General features: G+C 33.6%; 1 protein-coding gene across 50 annotated transcripts in view; it reads right to left on the minus strand.

The window, feature by feature from the left end:
* mecom (MDS1 and EVI1 complex locus) overlaps positions 1-21,600 on the minus strand; it is a 293,515-nt gene that overhangs the window by 6,205 nt on the left and 265,710 nt on the right. For 15 of the 50 annotated variants that reach the window (XM_087282889.1, XM_087282887.1, XM_087282877.1 and 12 more), the window contains 5 exons: positions 19,686-19,712; positions 12,051-12,217; positions 9,590-9,667; positions 5,570-5,727; positions 5,300-5,444 (listed from right to left, as the gene is read on the minus strand). In XM_087282889.1, coding sequence (XP_087139015.1) covers positions 5,300-5,444; positions 5,570-5,727; positions 9,590-9,667; positions 12,051-12,217; positions 19,686-19,712 — 575 coding nt within the window. Of the gene's footprint in view, positions 1-5,299; positions 5,445-5,557; positions 5,728-9,589; positions 9,668-12,050; positions 12,218-19,685; positions 19,713-21,600 lie in introns of all 50 variants that reach the window. The other 35 variants (XM_087282882.1, XM_087282880.1, XM_087282874.1 and 32 more) reach the window with 3 other exon arrangements.

Here is a 21,600-nt window from a genome sequence, read left to right on the forward strand (position 1 = left end):
CACGATGAAAAAATCTGATAAATATTCCATTTAATTACAAATCTGAAGTCTTAACAAATAAATATAATCTCTCAGTCATTAGTTAATTTTGGTTTAAGTTATCTTATCCCCTCGTTCATCCATCTATCCATTGTTCACTCGTCCACCTATCCATCATTATGTCCACTTCCATTGTTTGATCTGTTTAGTTTTTCTATTTATCGATCCTTAGTTCTATCGATTGAACTACCAAACATTCCACCCATTCATCAATCCAAACATCCATCCTTCATTTCTTTGTTTCATTATCATTCTATTGAGATATTTATCCAGTTATTTATCATCCATATAAATTTTATGAATTTATATTATCCATCCATAATTAGCTTCAGATCCAACTCTCATCTTATCCTACCATAAGCTTTTTTTCATCCATCCCTGCATCCATCTTTTATTTTATCCATGTTCTGTTTGTGCCATTTTTATATCTGTCATTTGTTCCAACTATCAAGCTTTCAATTATCGATATTCATATTTATATTAATACATTTTGTTTGTTTATTGATTTTATCCATCATCCATTTGTTTGTTCATTCCATCCATTCATTGTTTTGTTTGTTCATCTATCCATTTATACATCCATCCATCTATCCATCATTTTGTTCATTCCATCCATCCATCCCTTCATCCATCCATCGTTTTGTTCATTCCGTCAATCCATCCATTCATTGTTTTGATCATTTCATCCATCCATCCATCCATCCATCCATCCATCCATCCATCCATCCATCCATCCATCCATCCATCCATCTATCCATTGTTTTATTCATCAATCATCCTTTATCTTTCCTTCCATCCATCAATTGTTTTATCCATCTATCCCATCCATCCATCCATCTATTCATCCATCATTTTATTTATCCATCCATCCATTGTTTTATGTCTATCCGTCTATCTATCCATCCATCTATCCATCCATCGTTTTACCCATCCATCCATCCATCCATCCATCCATCCATCCATCCATCCATACATTTTGTTTGTTCTTTCATTCCATCCATCATCCTTCACCTATCATTCTATTCATCCATCATTTGTTTTATTTATCCATCCATCCAGTTTTATTTATCCATCCATCAATCCATTGTTTTGTTCATTTTATCCATCCATCCATCCATCCGTCCATTGATTTGTTCATTCCATCCATCCTTCCATCCATCCATCCATCCATCCATCGTTTTATTCATCCATCCATCATCCTTCATCCATCCTTCCATAAATTGTTTATTTATTTATCCATCCATCCATCCATCCATCCAATTTTATTCATCCATCATCAATCCATCTATCCATTGTTTTGTTCATTTCATCCATCCATCCATCCATCCATCCATCCATCCATCCATCCATCCATCCATCCATCCATTCATTTATCCATTCATTATTTTATCCATTCATCCATCCATCCATCCATCCATCTATCCATCCATCCATCCTTTATTTTATTCATCCATCCATCCATCCATCCATCCATCCATCCATCCATCCATCCATCCATCCATCTATCCATAAAACACAACCAGTGTGTCATCTCTGCAGTTCTCCAAAAGAGCAACCTCTGACCAATAACATTTACTCCAGTTTCATCTTTCACCTCCATCTCTTTCAGACTCACATCTCTGTTTTCCCCCCAGATTAGCGTTTCACCATGGGGTTAACAGCGCAAAGCCCTTTTTACATCTCGGATAATCCCCGAAATCACCTTCTTTCATCACTCCGCACCCCTAATACTGCGTGAGAGGGAACGAGAGAGGCAGCGATGGCGTGATGATGAAAACACATCGACTAATTAGAGAGAGCTGTGGTAATTTGTGGAGGATAAAGTATCTATCAGGAGCAGTCACTCTGACAGGAAACATCCAGCAACCTCTGACCTCCTACTTCCTGTTCACAAACACATGTTGGGTCCAGATGTGAGACGCACACAAACACACACATAGTCCATGCTGTAATGACTTTTAATGAAACAATGAAGAATTAAAAAAAACAAAAGCCTGTAAGATCTTTATCTGACTCAATCTGTCACACACACAGAGACGGATGACCAGGTCAAACATTTAAAACGTCATCCAACCTGATGATCACTGCTGGGAAATGATCGGCCATAATTATCATATGCAGATGGCAAAATTCATGTATGTGCACGCAGCCAAAAGTCAACAGCGTTCTGCACGCGCTCACAATCGGCCAATCAGTAATCACGTTCTCCTGGAGACCTGCCCTAATCTTTGCTCTCAGAAACCGCAGGCGACAGGCTAATGATTAACAACCGTACTGAATATATGTACACACACAGATATGCTCACATGTGCGGTTGATACACACTACTACACTGGCCTGTTCCTTTCATGTGCTGCTATTCACTCAGAGGTGAGGGTTAATGAATAAGGCATGAGAAGTGTTGTGTTCAGTAATGTTTGTGTATAATAACCTCCATTCTGCCGGAGGCAACTAGCGACAACTGATGACTGACAGACTAATGGACACTTCATCTGTGTGAGAGTGTATGCGTGTGTATGTGAGCCCACACTTGACTGCGTGTAGTTCACCTAGCTTTTATGTAAACATCTAAAATGTAAACATAAAATATACTTATTATTCATTCATTCATTTTCGGCTTAGTCCATTTATTAATGAGGAGTCGCCACAGTGGAATGAACCGCCAACTTATCTAGCATGTGTTTTACACAGCAGATGCCCTTCCAGCTGCAACTCATCACTGGGAAACAGCCATACAAACTCTTTCACACACTCATACACTACGGCCAATCTAGTCTATTTAATTCAACTATAGCGCATGTCTTTGGACTGTGGGGGAAACCAGAGCACCCGGAGGAAACCCACACGAACATGGAGAGAATATGCAAACTCCACACAGAAATGTAAACTGACCCAGCCGGGACTCAAACCAGTGACTTTCTTGCTGTGAGAAGATTGTGCTACCCACTTCGCCCACCATGACTCCCATTTAACATAATACATTTAAAATAATATACTTAAAAATATACACATAATATGTGTTTAATTTTTGGCACTGCAAAAAATAATTAAATAAAAGAAAAAAAGGTAAACTTAAAGAAAATATGTTGAATAATAATAATAATAATCCTTGTGTGGTTAATTACGGTATAGTGAAATGAAAATGAGATCGAGTGGCCGTCTAACCAATGACACAATGTGATGGATTGTGGGACAAAAGGGTGGAGTGAGAGTATCGTGTCACATACTGAGGAAGGAATTGTGCCGAAATGTTAGTGTTTTGTATCACCAGAAGAATGTAAAATAAAAACTGTACGAAGCAATTATTTGATGAGTTCGAATCATGACCTTTTGAACAATAGTATTGACAAGATTAACGCACCAAAACGTTTTTTTAAAATCGCAAGTGCGCAGGGCAAACTTCATTACTCTATGCGAATAATAATTATAAAAAATCTTAAATAATTTTATAATAACATGTAATAAAAATGAAAACTTTAAAAAATAATAATAAAAAAATAATAATATTCAAATAAAATAAAATAAATTAAATTATTCAGATCTGATAGGAGGAAAAAAATGCTGACTTAGGCTGATGTGAATATTTATATGATATTCATATTTTGTCACCTGCACAAACCACTTAACAGAAGTATAGAAAATTATGATGTGGATTAAGAACCTATGTAAATACTTAATTCAGCCTTTATGAAAATATAAATAATTATCTAATCTAAACCTAATTATGTAATACATATAATATAATAACATTTACACATAGTTAATAAAATATTTTGGATTTGAGATCTTTTTTAAACCTCAGTAGTCACATCAAAACAGTATCTAAATCAGCATACTCTCATCTCAAAAACATTGCAAGGATTAGATGCTTTGTTTCAAGTGAAGACTGAAAGAAACTTGTTTATGCTTTTATCACCAGCAGGGCGGATTACTGTAATGTACTCCTCACTAGACTTCCCAAAAAGACAGTCAGACAGTTGCAGCTCATCCAGAACGCTGTTGCCAGGATTCTGACCAGAACCAGAAAATCAGAGCACATCACACCTGTCCTCAGTTCTTTACACTGGCTCCAAGTGCATTCAGAATAGATTTTAAAGTATTATTACTTGTCTGTAAATCCCTAAATGGCCTTGGACCTCATTACATTACAGATATGCTAACTGAAAACAAAGCTAACAGATCACTCAGATCTTTCGGATTAAATAAACTATAAATTCCAAGAGTCAAAGCAGGGTGGATCCACTTTATTTATTTAAATCTTTATTTATTTATGCTAAATAAAGCTACCAGGTTAAATGTGCTCAAACTTTAGGCACATTCAAATCAAGACTGAAAACACATCTGTTTAGCTGTACCTTGTACCGAATGAGCACTTGCTACGTCCGCACTATTCTCATTTTAACATTTCTTTTAATCTAGCCTTTTTAAAGCAGCAATCATCTTAATGTAATGTCCATGGCATGATTTATGCATATATAATTTAGTTTTATATAATTATATATAAATATAATTATAGTTTTTATTGGTTATATGGCGGATGTTGTGCTCTCTCTCTCTCTCTCTCTCTCTCTCTCTCTCTCTCTCTCTCTCTCTCTCTCTCTCGCATTAACATGCCTAAATACTTGTCCTACATGACAATATAAAAGCTTTTTTTAGTCCTCAGTTATGAGATTTAAGGTTTGGGACTCTGCTGAAGTCTGTTCCGAATGCAAGCGAGTTGACGTCATTTGATATGGTTTTTAATGATGCGCGACTTGCATTAACAGGTAAAATTCAGATCTACCTGCTTACACAGCCGACATGCGAGCACGGATCCGATTCATATCGTATAAATTCTCACATATGAACAAGACTTGAGTTTGATTTGAGTAAATCGGAATCCATGTGATTTTTAAATAATAATAATGCAATAAATTAAAATTAAAAAAATTAAAATAAAAACTAAACTAAAAAAATAAATAAATAAAATACAATACATAAAAATTTTTTAAATAAAATTAATACATTAAGTTAAAAAATGAACATTAATAAACAAAAATTAAATTAAATTAAACAAAAAAATAAATAAAATAAAATAAAAAAATGTATTAAATTAAAATGATCAGATTTGATAGGAGGAAATAAATGATGAATTGGACTGATGTGAAGATATGTAAAATATTAAACCACTTGTTTGACAGCAAGTCAGCAGTTACACCTAATAAAAGTTGGTCTTTGCATATGAACTGCATTTATCAGTGCAAAAGAAGACTATATTTACCCTTCCTCAGACTGGGATGGAGACGTGGCATTTCGAGCCGTATTACTGATGAAATTTCGTATTTCATTAAAATACGAGTCTTCCTTGTCCTCCAAGATGGCACTGCTGCTGTCCAGCTCTGAACGAGGTGATGACATTGCTGTGCCTACACAACAAACAACAATTAATATCATCTATACATAAGACTCCGCATATTAAATACGCATTCATAAAAGAAGATCTAAAATGTCGGCTTTTTATTCATATGTGTGTGTCTACCTGCTAAATTACCATTCTCGTGTTTTTTGAGATGCCGATCCAGGTTGGTCTGTTGCCCGAAGCAGCGGTCGCACAGGTGGCATTTGAAGGGTTTCTCTTTGTTGTGGATGTTCCTGATGTGGCGCTGAAGATTCGACGAAATGCTGAACGAGCGATCGCAATACTTACATCTGCGGACACAAAGACGCATACGACTTTAATTAACCAAACACTGTATTTCACAACTCTCTCTCTTGCTTTATCCGTCTCGCACACACGCAGGGTCTCAAACACATGATTGAGTGGTCATGAACTCTGAGTCTCTAATCTTTGGCCAACTCAGTAACACTCAAAACTCCACATCCTCCCTCCGCTCAAAAAGCTCATGCGGTTGCCAAGTCTCTTCACGCAGAATTATCCTGTATGATTACGTGATCATATCTTCCCTGCAACCCGTGGAGTTACGCGCTAAACTGCGTCTCCCAGGAACCTGTTATCTCTCCGACTCTCTCTCCTCCGAAAGCGACAGAACAAAAAAAAAATCGAAATTAAATAGCAGTTAAAGGCTGATCAGCGGCTCCTTTAAAGCCCTGCCAGCACGAGGAGATTGAGGCTATCTGGAAAGTAACACAGGCCTGTACAAACCTCCCCTGTGGTCAGATGGACCACAAACGCAGTGTGTGCACGCGCACGCCTGTTCCTCTGCAGTGTTTTAAAACTCCCTGAAAGAGTCCGAGGCCTAATTACCCAGCTGCCTTTGCTGGCCCGCAGCTGAACAACAGTCAGCACCTCTATTATTCATGCACACTTCCTTCAGTCTCCCTGTCTGTCTGTACTTCAGCTCAATCATTCTTAGTGACATATTTCAAAGAATACTCTGAAAATATTTGATTTTATTACAGGGATGCAACCGATATGGAATTTTTGACAAATGCCGATAAATCTACCGATATCAGCCGATAATTCTCTGCTGTATTAGCCAATAAATTTTTCTGAAGACTGCAAAATCTGAAGGAAAACACATACAGTCAACAACTAATTTTATAAAATAAAAAAAACCTTACTATACCGATACTGATAACTCTACCGATATTAACCGATAATTCTCTGATATAGTAACCGATAAATATAAATATACATTTTCTGCATGATTGCAAAAATCTGAAGGCAAACACAAATAGTTAAAAACTTTATTAAAAAACAAACAAAAAAAACTTTAGATACCAATACAAGTAACTCTACCGATATTAGCCGATAAGTCTCAGATATATTAGCCAATAAATATAAAAAAAAAATAAAATCTGCACGATTGCCAACATTTGAAGGCAAACACATACAATTAACAACTGATTTTATTAAAATAAAAACTTCAGGTACCAATACCAACAACTCTACCAATATTAGCTGATAAGTTTCAGATTTTTTTGCTGATAAATATAAATATACATTTTCTGCATGATTTCCAAGATTTGAAGGCAAACACATGCAGTTAACAACTGATTTTATTTTAAAAACTTCAGATACCAATACCAATACATATACTGATATTAGCCGATAAATATAAATACTAATTTCTCTGCAAGACTGCCAAAATCTGAAGGCAAATACATACAGCTAACAACTTATTTTATAAAAAAAAACTTATATACCTATACTGACAACTCTACCGATATTAGCTGATAACTCTGTGATGTATTATCCAATAAATATAATACATATAATAAATATTTTTATGCATGATTGCCAACATCTGAAGGCAAACACATACAGTTAACCTCTGATTTTATAAAAAAAAAAAAAAAAAACTTCAGATACAGATACCGATAGCTCTACCGATATTAGCCAATAATTATCTGATGTATTAGCCAATAAATATAAGACAAACACATACAGTCAACAACTATTAAAAAAGTAAGAATAGTCTGAACTGAACTTTGGGCTTTATTTAACAACAATTCATTTCTGAGCCAAACTTTTTTATGTGAATAAATTTTCTCCTTGTTTTAAAAAATCATAAATAAAGCAACCATCTATCTTAGGGAACCTCAACCATAATCAAAATACCAGTAAAATAAAATTAAAAAGTAGCAGGCAGCAAGCATGTAAAGTGGATCAACCTGCAGAAATAATACATAATTTATCAGCTTAAAGATACTGGAATAATTTTGAAATCAGAGCGATAACTCTAACAATAAATATAACATTTATCAGCCTATATCAATATGGCCGCTGATATTTTGTGCATCTCAAATTTGTGTGATATTTTAAGATTTTGATTGGCGATTCATCAAAGTGAAATCGCAAAATGGGATTTCATGCACATCTTGTCAGGGAAGAACAGTTACAGTATGTGTTCAGTAATACATCTCAGAGGGCGCTCTTGTGTGGGTATACTCTATCCACTTGACATAAGGAATACTGTTTTCAGGTCCAAGCCGCTACTAACGCATTAAAGTAATAGTTTTTTTTTTTTTTTTTAAAGAAAATCATGGTATACATACAGTAACCTTATCTGGACTTGCTGCATCACAAACATCAATATTTTAACATTTTATAAAAAAAACAATCACTTTCTGGCCATCTGATATTATCCATGGTTATATATTTTGCAATCATGATTTTTAAAAGTATTACACCATTTGTTGAGCCTCCCCATACCGTTTGATAGATTGCTTAGATCCAGTAGCTGGTTCCCGTGAAGTTAGACTTAACAAGCGGATACTAGCGTTTCAGTACGAATAAATAATTTTTCTGCTTTCACTGATTCAGCATGACTAACAACCACATGACTACAGAATCATTTCAGAAGGATTTATTTTAAACACTAGACTGAAGTTTATAGTAAAAACATGTTATAATATGTGGTATTTCATGTCTAGCATTTACTACACAGTGCCTTTACTCATTGAGAATTTACTCAAACTGGTGTTATTATCTCAGTTGTTATCATCATTCATTTTGCTTAATTTGTCAATGAACTATGGCTCTGTGTAGCATATTTACCAGAAACATCTTTACTGACAAGATGCACATGAAAAACACCTTTGATTATTCGCCCAACCCAACTTTATTACATTCCATGGCATTTTTCTGTCCTAAAATCAAAATTTTCCCAATATTCCAGCGTCTAGACATTTAGGGATAGATTTACAAAGTGATCTCCTGACAATAAATCAATTACAGAACTCAAAAGTAGTGCAAAAACTACCTCATATTTAGTAATAAACAAGCAGAGGAGATGATGATAAGGTGCATGTGAACTACAACCAACACAGGTGGAAAATTAAATGTTTCTTGGGGGTGTTAATAGCAAATACTACTAATCTGACTATCACCTCGTAGTTATTTTACATACTCTCCTCCAATACATTTTGCATCTTAAAGGGAAACACCATGCACAGGCAAATACATAGGGTACACTTTTTGAAAGTTTTTTTAACCCTTTTTTTTAGACTTAAAACAAGCTCAATTAAAAAATTCTATTTGCTTGTGACACTACAGTCATCTCTGTATTCCTCCAATTATGATAGCATTTATATATTGTATTTTTATTTTTATCTCTCCATAATTCAGACTTGATTACTTTGATTCACAACTTTGAAGAAATTCCAAGATTTTGCTATGTTGTATATAACTCTATATTATCATAAAAATCTCTCAGTAAAAACCTTCAGAATATTAAAATAATATAGAATACAGAAAAACAACTCATTTGAAGAAAACAGCCTTTAAAAATATGCATTGTAGTTGAAATGTGCAGACACATAATATATTACAATACTTTTAAAACACTATGATAACCCAAAATTCAAAATTTCCACAGTGACTGGTGCATAAATACAGCAGTGTAATGTCCCACCTTAACATTGGCAAAGTACTTCAGCTAATAACCATAATCCTACAGAACTGTTATTCTCTCAGCATAAATGATTATACCTTAATGATTTATACCAGTTTGCTGTATTACACACATGCTACATGCAGTCTGCTGAGTATATAAATACCAGATTACATCATCCATTCTATATTTGTGTGTTCGTGCGTGTGTGTCACCTGTAAGGCTGCTCCCCTGTGTGTGTCCGTAGATGTCTTGTAAGGTTGGCCGAGCGTGGGAATATCTTACCACAGTATCTATAGGGGAAGGAAACAGATCTCCAGGAACAATACTCAGCAATACACACACACACACACACACATTTCTCAAAAACCCCCTGCATTCCAGCTCAGCGCTGTCCACACTCATTAAACATCAAACAAATGTTTACTTCAACATCTTATTAATGAAACAAACAAAAACTAAACAAACATGGGTTAGTATAAACATTGGCACGCAATACTGATTATTATATTTCGGTCTACTCTAATTAAGCATGTTACAATATATAAAATGTTATATTGTTAACTGTATTATACTATATTATTAGTAGGCTATAATATATAAATGATAATACATAAAAATATTAATATAATATTAATATTAATATTAATAATAAAAGATAATATTATACCAATTTTGCTGCCAAGTATTATCTAATTGACACATATCTCAAAATAACTTATGTTTAAAAATATATGTTATTGTTATTAATGTAAATTAATTATATAAAGTTGTTTTGGCCATAACAGTCCTAAAATCCTGATATTATTTATATATTAATTTTCCATATATTATTACTGAGAAGTTTGCAGCATAAACAACAATTTAGAATAAAAGCTTTTTAATAATTAAATATATTGTGTTGTTTTTTTTGTCAGTATACAGTAGCCGCTTAATTCTGTTTGTGTATTTCCTACATGTTTCATAAATTTGTTTGTTTACTTTAAATTTAATTTTAGATTGTTAACTTGTACTTCGCTCTATAAATAGAAGCTACATAATAAATAAATAAATATAAATGTATTATTAAATTAGTGTTGCGTTGCTTTAAGTTATAGTTTGATGATTGATTACAAACAGAATACAAAACAGGTTTGTTTACTTACATTATAATTTCTATATTACTTTGTTTACAAACTATACTATAGTATATTAATTTGATTGTTTAGTATATCATTTCTATATTACTTTGTTTACATACTATACTATAGTATATAAATGTATTTGTTGTTTACTCACTATATCATTTCTATATTACTTTGTTTACATAGTATAGTATAGTATAGTATTTCGATTTGTTTGTTTACTACATTGTTTGTATACAACATTGTTTACATAGTATAGTATAGTACAGTATAGTATAGTATAGTACAGTATAGTATAGTGTAATGATTTGTTTTTTTAACTACATCACTTTTTATATTACTTTGTTTACACAGTATAGTATAGTATAGTATAGTATAGTATAGTAAAGTATAGTATAGTTTAGTTTAGTATATCGATTTATTTGTTTGTTAACTTACTATATCATTTCTATATTACTTTGTTTACATACTATAGTATACTATATTGATTTGTTTGTTTGGTTACTATATTATTTCTATATTACTTTGTTTACATACTATACTATGGTATATATACGTTTATTTGTTAACTTTCTATATTATTTCTATATTACTTTGCTTGCATACTGTAGAGCGGGGATGCTCAATCCTGTTCCTGGAGATCTACCTTCCTGTAGATTTCAGTTGCTACCCATTTCAAGCACACCTGCCTGTAATTATCAAGTGCAGTTCAGGTCCTAATTAATTGGTTCAGGTGTGTTTGATCAGGGTGAGAGCTGTGTTTTGCAGTAAGGTAGATCTACGGGAACAGGATTGAGCAGCCCTGCTGTAAAGTATAGTATATCAATTAGTTTGTTTGTTTGTTTACTTACTATATAATTTCTTTATTACTTTGTTCACAATCTATGCTATAGTATATTGATTTGATTGTTTGTTTACTATATAATTTCTATATTACTTTTTTTTTTTTTTACATACTATAGAGTATAGTATATCAATTTGTTTTAAAACTATATAATTTCTATATTACTTTGTTTACATAGTATAGTATATAGATTTGTTTGATTACTACATTGTTTCTATATTACATTGTTTACATAGTATAGTATAGTATAGTACAGGGGTGGGCAATCTCGGTCCTGGAGGGCCGGTGTCCTGCACAGTTTAGCTCCAACCCTATTCAAACAGACCTCCCTATAGAGTTCAAGTGATCTTGAAGACACTGATTAGTTTGTTCAGGTGTGTTTGACTAGTGTTGGAACAAAACTCTGCAGGGACACCGGCCCTCAAGGATCAAGTTTGCCCATCCCTGGTATAGTATAATGATTTGTTTTTTTACTACATCAGTTCTAAATTACATTGTTTACATAGTATAGTATAGTATAGTATAGTATAGTATAGTATATCGATTTATTTGTTTGTTAACTTACTAAGTCATTTCTATATTACTTTGTTTACATACTATAGTATATTAACTTGTTTCCTTTCAATTAGTTGGACTGTTATATAGTATATAGATCAAATGTTTTCAATTAGCTTTGTACATCATGCTATAGAAGTAAATGAGTGTTACCTGCAGGTGTAGCGCTCTTTGCCTTTGCGTAACAGTGTTTCGGGAAGTGTAGTGGGTGGAGCCCGGAAGTCGAACATGGAGGGAACAGAACGCATGATGTCACCGCCGTCTGGCTTCAAAGAGCTGAAGGATTCCAGCTTTTCAGCCATGTTTTCAATCGCCGACATCTGCGAGAGATAGACAAATGTTTTATTACCTCACTGTGAGGTCTTTAAAGACACACATCCCACTGTGTTACTCCAATTTACTGAGCTTCTACCACAGATGTGTGTAGCAAAACGCTGACCGTGAACTTTCACTCTCGAATAACAGTGTGAAATGCTTTTGCTGATCTGTAATGTCCAATTTTGGCGCACAAACACAAATAACAACGCATGTTATAAAATGGACCACACATGTACACACGCACACACACAAACACACACACACACACACACACACACACACACACACACACACACACACAAACACACACACAGAGAAACTGCTGCCAATTTTCTAATTAAGCCTAACAGTTGCTTTCATCGAAAATGGACACACTCTCATAGGAGAAGGAGATACATGTGTGTGTCAGCCAGAGAATGGGAACAACATAAGGCCTGAGAGTAGTGTGACTGTGTGTGTGAGGCGCGCTGAAGAGCAAGAGTGATTCATGTCCTATGTTGGCCATAAAGCATTCAGTGCACAATATGAGCAGACAGCACATTCGTCAATATGAAAGATGTTGACATTACTGATCAAGGCTGAGACAGCAGTAATAATGATATCATAGGAAGGAGAGGGAGGGGGAGTCGGGGGTCCCTGTAGGCGAACGGGCCTATCAACCGCAGCCTAACACTGAGGCCTTTCAGAAAGCGCTGTGGATTTGCATTATTGCACGTGTGTATTGAATTTTCCCCTTTTCGTATTTCAGGTTTTGGTGACAAATCAGTTCTGATTCACAGTGAAGGACACACGGACATACATATATTAAACGCACAAAGCAACGTCTGTTTCCTTCAGAAGAAAATATCAGAGAAGGTCTAAGAAAGACGTGTCTGGATACCGAAGAAAGGTCAATGGGGACTTGCTGAAGTCTCCTCAGCTAGATCTCAATTCAAGAAATAATATTTTGGTTTTAATCAAAAGTGAAAGATCTCAGTGTATGAAATCTTTTTCTTTAAATTTTCCAACAAAAAAAGGTAATTGACCCTTAAAAGTTTTTATTTTTTATTAAAATATTCTAGCGGAAATATAACCAATACAAATAATTCCTTGCTCTGTTAAATGTCATTTGGGAAATATTTGAAATAAAAAAGATAAAAATTCACAGGAGGGCTAATAATGTAGACTTTCGTTTTGTTTAAATACTGACTTTGATTTTTTAAATGTACAGAGTAGGTGGCTTTTCAGAAGAGTTTGATGGGAAATGTTGACTTTACAGATTTGGAATAGACAGAAAGAAAGAAGGAACGAAGAAAGGAACGAATGGCCGAAAGAACGACCGACCAAACTAACAAATGAACGTAAGAAAGAACAAAAGAAAGAACAAACGAATGAACAATAAATGAAAGAAAGAAAGAACAAAAGAAAGAAAGAAAGAATAAACGAAAGAAGGAACAAAAAAAGAACAAACAAAAAAGAAAGAATAAATAAACAAAATAAAAAAGAAAGAAAGAAAGAAAGAAAGAACAAACAAATGAAAGAACAAATGAAACAAATGAATGAACAAAAGAACGAATGAGCGAACAAAAGAAAGAACGAATTAACAAAAAAGAAAGAAAGAAAGAACAAACAAACAAAAGAAAGAAAGAAAGAAAGAGAGAAAGAAAGAACAAACAAACGAAAGAACAAATGAAATAAAGAAAGAACAAACAAACAAACAAACGAATGAACAAAAAAATGAATGAACGAACAAAAGAAAGAAAAAAAAAAGAAAGAACAAGCAAAAAAAGAAAGATCGAAAGACAGATTGAAAGAAAGAAAGAAAGAAAGAGAATGAATAAATCAATTAAAGAAAGAATGAATGAATTAAAAAAATAATCAACAAAGAAAAAATTAATCAACGAATGAAAAAAAAAATGAATAAATGAAAGAAAGAAAGAAAGAAAGAAAGAAAGAGAAAGAATGAAAGAATAGAAAGAACAAACAAAAAAGAAAGAAAGAAAGAAAGAAAGAAAGAAAGAAAGAAAGAAAGAAAGAAAGAAAGAACAAATGAAAGAACAAATTAAACAAACGAATGAACAAAAGAACGAATGAGTGAACAAAAGAAAGAATGAATGAACAAAAAAGAAAGAAAGAAAGAAAGAAAGAAAGAAAGAAAGAAAGAAAGAAAGAATGAACGAAAGAAAGAATAAATCAAATAAAGAAAGAATAAATGAACAAAATAAATTTTCAACAAACTAAAAAATTGATCAACGAACAAAAGAAAGAATGAATAAGACAGAAAAATATTATCAATGAAAGAAAGAACAAAGGAAGGACAGAAAGAAAGAACAAATTAACAAAATAATAAATAAAAGAAAGAATGAAAGAAAGAAAGAAAGAAAGAAAGAAAGAAAGAAAGAAAGAAAGAAAGAAAGAAAGAAAGAAAGAAAGAAAGAAAGAAAACGAACGAACGAAAGAAGGGATAAATCTTAACAAGTATCATGTGAAAGGAGAGGAAGAAGAGAGAGGGCCAGTGAAAGAGAGAAAGATCAACATGAGATAATGTGGAGGGTTGATGAGGAATGACAGTTGGGAGTTAAAGTTCTCGATTGGAACGTCAGGCTCACATCCTCTGAGAGGAAGTGAAGTGTCAGACCTGCATGATTAGGGATACAGCGACTCCCTTTGTCCATTAATCACAGTCAATGATGGACAGAGGGATAGTAGTGTATATAATGAGCTACTGTCATAAAGTGTCTTTAAAGGGATAGTTCATTCAAAAATGAGTATTGCCATCATTTACATACCTTTGATTTTATTCAAACTAGTTTGCTTTTTTTTGTTCTGTTAAACACAACAGTAACATATTGAAGATTGTTGGAAACTAATAACAAATTACTTTTATTTGTTTTTACGACTATGGATGTCCATTGACTATGGATGTCAATGGTCATCAGTTTCCCAAACTCTTCAATATGTCTTCTTTTGTGTTCAACAGAACAAAACAACTGGTTAGGAACAATTTACAGGTGAGTAAACAATTGCAGAGTTTTCATTTTGAAGTGAACAATACCTTTAGTTATGCTAGGCTAACATTTAATTAGCATCTCTTACTCATATTTTTGTGAAAATGTTAATGTTACTTGTCAATATACAGTGTGTATAGAAAACTGTAATGTTACTTTTCAGGATATTGTTATGAATAGAAGGATTAAAGAACTTATTTGATTTTCCTGTAATACAGTTGTCAATTCTGTCATTTTTAAATAATTAATTGTCTCATTATTAGTATATTAATGGCACTGAATCAAGATCTACTCACACCCAAATTTTTTTCTTAGACAAAAAATACCCTGTAATTGCTTATGAATCTCCATCTGTGTTTGGACTTGCTAAGATATCATCATCTGCAACAAAGTCCATTTTAGGGGCTGTTTACATGACACCATTTTTAGCTAAAGTGCAAGTTTCTGGGAATAATATCGTTATCAAATCTGCATTTGCTAAAACAACGTGATTTTGTGAATATGTATGTTCAAGCATATGATGCATTCAGCCTAAAGACAAGCATGAGTACTTGAAAACCAAAACAACAATGGTGAATTACAGGACTGTAAGTGTGTGGATATATAGTGTTTCTTTAAAAAGTGACACCGCCAAATACTGGCTTGAACTGTAAAAATATCCGTAAATTAGCAGTTTTATATATTTTATAATTCATGTTTTTATTTTTTCTCCATTTATTTATGCTTTTAAATTGCATTATGGGACCTTGGTCTTTATTCCAACTACTTTTACCCTTAAAAAAAATTTAAAAGTGACTTTTATTGACATTTTTAATTGTAAAGCAATGTTATAATAGTTTAGGATTTTTCATTAGCTTTAGTTTTTATATCATTTTGACCTTTTGATTTCAAATTCGGTTAATTAGCATGTAGAGGTAGATTTACCATTTTTTATTCGTTTTTTCATATATTAAAATTGCTTAGTTTTAGTTTAATCTTTATTCATCTCAATTTTAGAAGTTTCTAAATAAGGTTAGGTTTAATAAGGTTATTTGTGAGGTGCAAGATTTAAAATCATCAGAAAAAATATTGTATAATAAAAACTCCACCATACATTTTTTAAAACGTGTTCAGAGGACACATGACCACTATCATCTACCACTATTCTTCTAATTGCTTCTGAGGTTAGATACACAGTAGTGATGGGAAGTTCAGATCTTAAACGCGAACCGGATCTTTTGTGACAATCCTCTCATCTTAGGACTCAATGTACCAAAATTATATAGCCAGCAATAATAAGCATTTCAGTCAGTTAACCTGTCAAATCATCACCATGATCTGAAAAATGTTTAGAGTTATGTTTTGCAACCCAACTGAAGCATGATTCACTCATTTAAACTTTTTTTTTTGCCAGATGCTCTCATTTAAGCCCTCAATTTACCTATGCTGCAGTTGTTCCAAGTTTAGTTCAGTCACAAAAGGCTGTCATGTACTGTGTTTGGTTCTGAATCATGCATGCACAGTATTATCAGTTAACCCCTTCTCAAATCTGATCTCGGTGTACTGTTCTAATAACTGAATAACTACATATTGGTTTACTTAAAGTCAGAGGGCAGTATCAGGCATAATTAAGTTGTTTGTTGATTAGTGTTTACTGCATACGCAAATCGTTTCAAATGATTCAGTTAGATTTGGTGGATTAGTTCAACCAGTAACCTGGCAGCAGGTTAACAGACTCTGAGGTGCCGGGTCAACCAACTGGCAGCGTGAAGTAAATAGATTTACTTCTAAAAGACTTACTGTAGGTTTATCCATTAAATACATTTACAAAGACGAAAAGGAAGGATGTTTTTGCTATAATTTTAGTTAGTTCAGTTAGTTTTGTATGAACACAATATAGTTTCAGTTAGTTCTACTTTTTCTTTAAACTTTTGTTTTTATTTTTAATTTAGTTAATGAAAATTATTTAAAATGTTAGTTTTCTGTTTTTCGTTTTTGTTAACTATAATAACCGTGACTTTTTAAACATTTTTTAATAGTTTAAAGTGATATATTGTCTAAGTTGTTGTTGTATATTAAGCTACAAAAACTTTGTAATAAACTGCTAGTACATTTTCTGTGACTTTACAGACTTATTTCTTTATACATTATTCCTAAACGTTATATTATGTCAAACCACTAAAATGTTATAAAAAGTAACTTTGTTAAACTGTAGACCGAAATGTAGACCGAACATCAATCAAGGTCCCATAATGCAATTCAAAATCGTAAATAAACGGGAAACACTTGTGAATCACAAAATACAAACAGTTGTTTTTTACAGTGTGGCATGCATACACTGCAGCATTCATATAGACGTGTTATACCTTTAATTTTTGACTGGATAGTATAGAGTGCAGACAGGAAAGCAAAACAGCAAAAGTTCTAATTCGGGCCACTTCTTAGTGCTACACGTTGTACATTTTTTTATTGTCTTTTTTTTAACACAGTTTGTTGTGTAAAAGAATCCCAAGACCAAAATATCTGCACTATCAACATTAATTTTATAACTAACTCCTTGATCTTACGGCATGTCAACAATAGTCCCACTTGTGTCTATTTAAATTGTTCCCTAGGAATTTGTATGGAAAAGTCACATGAAGCATAACAGACTCCATTAAGTCTTCTGCTATTGAAAAAGCAATAAAACATTTGACCAAGCCAGAGATTTTGTCCTCAAAGTGCATCCAAAAAGAGTGCATATTTTATAGCCATATACATGATTGGTCCTTAAAGTCTAAACACATTACCATAGATTAGTATCTCTATGATTGCTGTAACAACTAAAGCTCAAAAGGAATCTGTGATCGGCAACGAATGGACTTCCTGGATGGCTAAGTAGCCTTCACGCTCTCTCTGTGGTGGGGCAGCTGTTGAGTTGCCCGTTCTCAGCAGTGTGTGTGTGCGTCTGAGAGGCCCTTCATTAGCCAGAGCCTTTTTTTTTTTCAATTGTTGATCTTATCAGGGCACCAGATGTCTTGGGTTTGGAAACCCCCCTTGTGCTATCAGACACATTTAAAGGGGTCCCAGAGAGACTGTTACCCCTGCAGTGATGCGATGCCGTACGGGAGTGTCGCCACCCCGAATCAGAGCCGCGGTCTGTTACTCTCTCTGTATAAATAATCACATTCGCTGCATTATCAGGGGTAGCCATCAGAAATAACAACTGTTCTGTCTGCTTAACACACACACACACACACATGCTGGCATGCCAAATGACACATGAACACATCGGATTCATTCAGTTCATTCATTCTCCAATGCTCAGCCTGAGTGGTTTCATTTAAATGGTGGTTATGTGAATTAATTATTCAGAACATCAAAAGATATGAATCAATGTGCTGCCATGCATTGAACAGAAGGACTTTAAAAGATTGGATAGTTTACCAACCCAACATTAATCTTCTTATATAGCCGAAATTGCTTTGGACCATGTTTAGCTGTCTATGCTTTGTTTGTTTGAGTCATGCATTACATCTGCCATGTCATGCTAATAGTGTTGGTATACAGTTGAAGTCAGAATTCCTAGCCCCCCTGTATATCATTTCCCCTAATTTCTGTTTAAGGGAGAGTATTTTTCAACACATTTCTAAACATGATGGTGGTGTTAGTAAGGCCAGCAGGGGGGGCGCAACCTGCAGTCTGTGTGGGTCCTAATGCCCCAGTATAGTGAAGAGGACTCTGCTCTGTGAGTGCCGTCTTTCGGATGAGACGTTAAACTGTGGTCTTGACTCTCTGTGGTCGATTAAAATCTCAGGATGTCCTTCGAAAATAGTAGGGTTTAACCCTGGTACCCAGGCCAAATTTGTCCACTGGACTCTGTCCATCATGCCTTCTAACTAATTGGCTTTATCATTCTGTCTCCTCTCCACCATCAACTGGTGTGTGGTGTGCAATCTGGCGCAATATGGCTGCAATCGCGTCACTCAGGTGGATGCTGCACACTGGTGGTTGATGAGGAGATTCTCTCCAATGTGTAAAGTGTCCAAAAAAGCTATATACATGTAAAGAATTATTTTTTTATGTAATATTTTATTAGATATTTTACAAGAGACAAGTATTCAGCTTGAAGTGACCTTTAAACTCAGTTAATTAGGGTAATTAGGCAAGTCAGTGTATAACAGTGGCTTGTTTTGCAGACAATCTGAAAAATATATAGCTTAAGGGGGCTAATAATTTTGACCTTAAAATGGTTTAAAAAAACTGCTTTTTTCTAGCTGAAATAAAACAAACAAGATTTTCTCCAGAAGAAAAAATATTATAGGAAATACTGTGAAAAATTCCTTGTTCTGTTGAGCATCGTTTGGGAAATATTTGAAAAGGAAAATATCACAGGAGGGCTGATTTTTGTTTGCCTTCAACTATATGAGTATTGTGAAGGTGTGTGCATATGAGTAGCATGGAAATATTAGGCATGTGTGTGTTTGATGCGAGAAAATGAATGACTCTGTTTGGAGTAACTTACCCATGTTCTTTGATCAGGCATGCGAAACTGGGGGCGGGACAGAAGGGAAACAGCAAATCAAAATCAAGAATCAGACTGATCGAGTGTGATTATGCAGTTTGGTGTTTGGTTATTGTTTTTTATTTCATTGTACCCAGTAGTTGCCCAATTGTTTTACCGTCATTTTTATTATGATTGTATAGAAGATTAAAGATAAAACAATTCATAATAATTTAATCCAACATATAATAATAATAATAAAATAATAATAATATTAGTGTATTATTATTATTATTATTTAAATAATACATTATATTAAAATAATTTATTAATAATATTAATTATAAAAATAAAAGTTCCAATTGCACTTTAATAAGTTAATAACAAGCGGCAACATCCTGTTCTCCCTCGTGAAGTGAATACAGAAATAACTGAAACTGCAATTCACCAAAATTCTGCTAGTCCTGGCTAAATAATAGAGCACATTTCTATAGACCCCAATGTTAAAAGGGCCAACTTTACAGCAGAAAAAAAGATGTTTACAGCCTGGTACAAAAGAACGATTTTAGTACATAGCTAATATTACCCTTTATGACAACTGTGAGGGGGTGATTTTTTTTAATAACTCATCAGTTTTGTTTATATTAAGTTATATTAAGTCTGCATTATTAAGGGCATGGCTTAGCATATACATCATATTTTTGTTTTGTTTTATGTGGCTTTACACAGTCAATTGCTTTTTGGAATTATTTTCAACAAATATCAGATAATATAGCATGCTGTGTCCACTTAATTATGCTCACAAACCATTCAAGTGGCTTCCATTTCCCAGGTGAGTGAAATTCTTAAATACATATACAGTATACCATATCTATAACTGTATTTGTTTTATTTTATCATTTATAATTTCTTTAGAACTTGAATGCACTCTGACAGATTGATTAGCTGTAGGCTCTAGAACAGAAGTATATTGCGTTTTCCTTCAGAACAAAAACGTCATAACGATGCTTTAGAGGCTCTATGTATTACAACAGTGTTTTTTAAAAGACTAAATACTTTACTGATATAGTATACAACCAAGCACATGTGGTCAGAACACAAACGAGTCACAGGAGATGAGTTATTAAGCATTTCTCTCAAAGAAAATCCTGTCTAAGCAAAATGCTAGCAGGCATCTGTAGCTCTGCCTCTTTGTTCTTTTTTGTTAACCCCCAGTCAGCGCGATGACATGCGAACAAAATGATGACAACTGGCCACACCCACTTGTAGCCTATGGGTGACGTCACGGATGCTACGTACCATATTTTTTAGTCTATGGTTAATAACAATAACATATAACATAGTTGTCAGTTTGTTTTACTACCATTTTATTATGATGGAATGAAAGATTAAAGATAAAAACAAATAAATATTAATAGAATTATAAATATTTTTTTAATAATAATATATATTTGAAATTAATTCTAAATAATTCCACTGTCACATTTTATTTAATTAATTTATACATTGTATTTATTGATTTGTTTATTAAGCTGTTGTTTATTAATCCAACTTGTGTGCTCTGACCATAAAATTATTACATTTTAATTCCAAAAATGTAAACTTAAATAGTTTATATTATATTTATATATCCAATATTTCAACAATGTTTCTTAGCAGTTCCCTTGACCTCCCATTGAGTATATTGTTCTTTACTGCCTTGCGTCTCACTGATGCTGTATACGTTAAGAACTCTATTTCCCATAATACATCTGGGCTGTCAGTAGTATCTCTGTTGCTGATTAGAGAGTCCAGTGAGCACAGCGCAGTAAAGAGGATGCCGATAGGTCACCTCGTTAGGCAGTGTGTCAGACACATGTGGATATTATCTAGCGCAGACACAAAGCATACTCGGGAAATAAATCAGGCCAATGAAACAGCCCATAAAACACTGTCC

Source organism: Danio rerio, chromosome 15 (assembly GCF_052040795.2).
Source record: "Danio rerio strain M-AB ecotype USA chromosome 15, GRCz13ab, whole genome shotgun sequence".
In the NCBI taxonomy this organism is placed as follows: domain Eukaryota; kingdom Metazoa; phylum Chordata; class Actinopteri; order Cypriniformes; family Danionidae; genus Danio; species Danio rerio.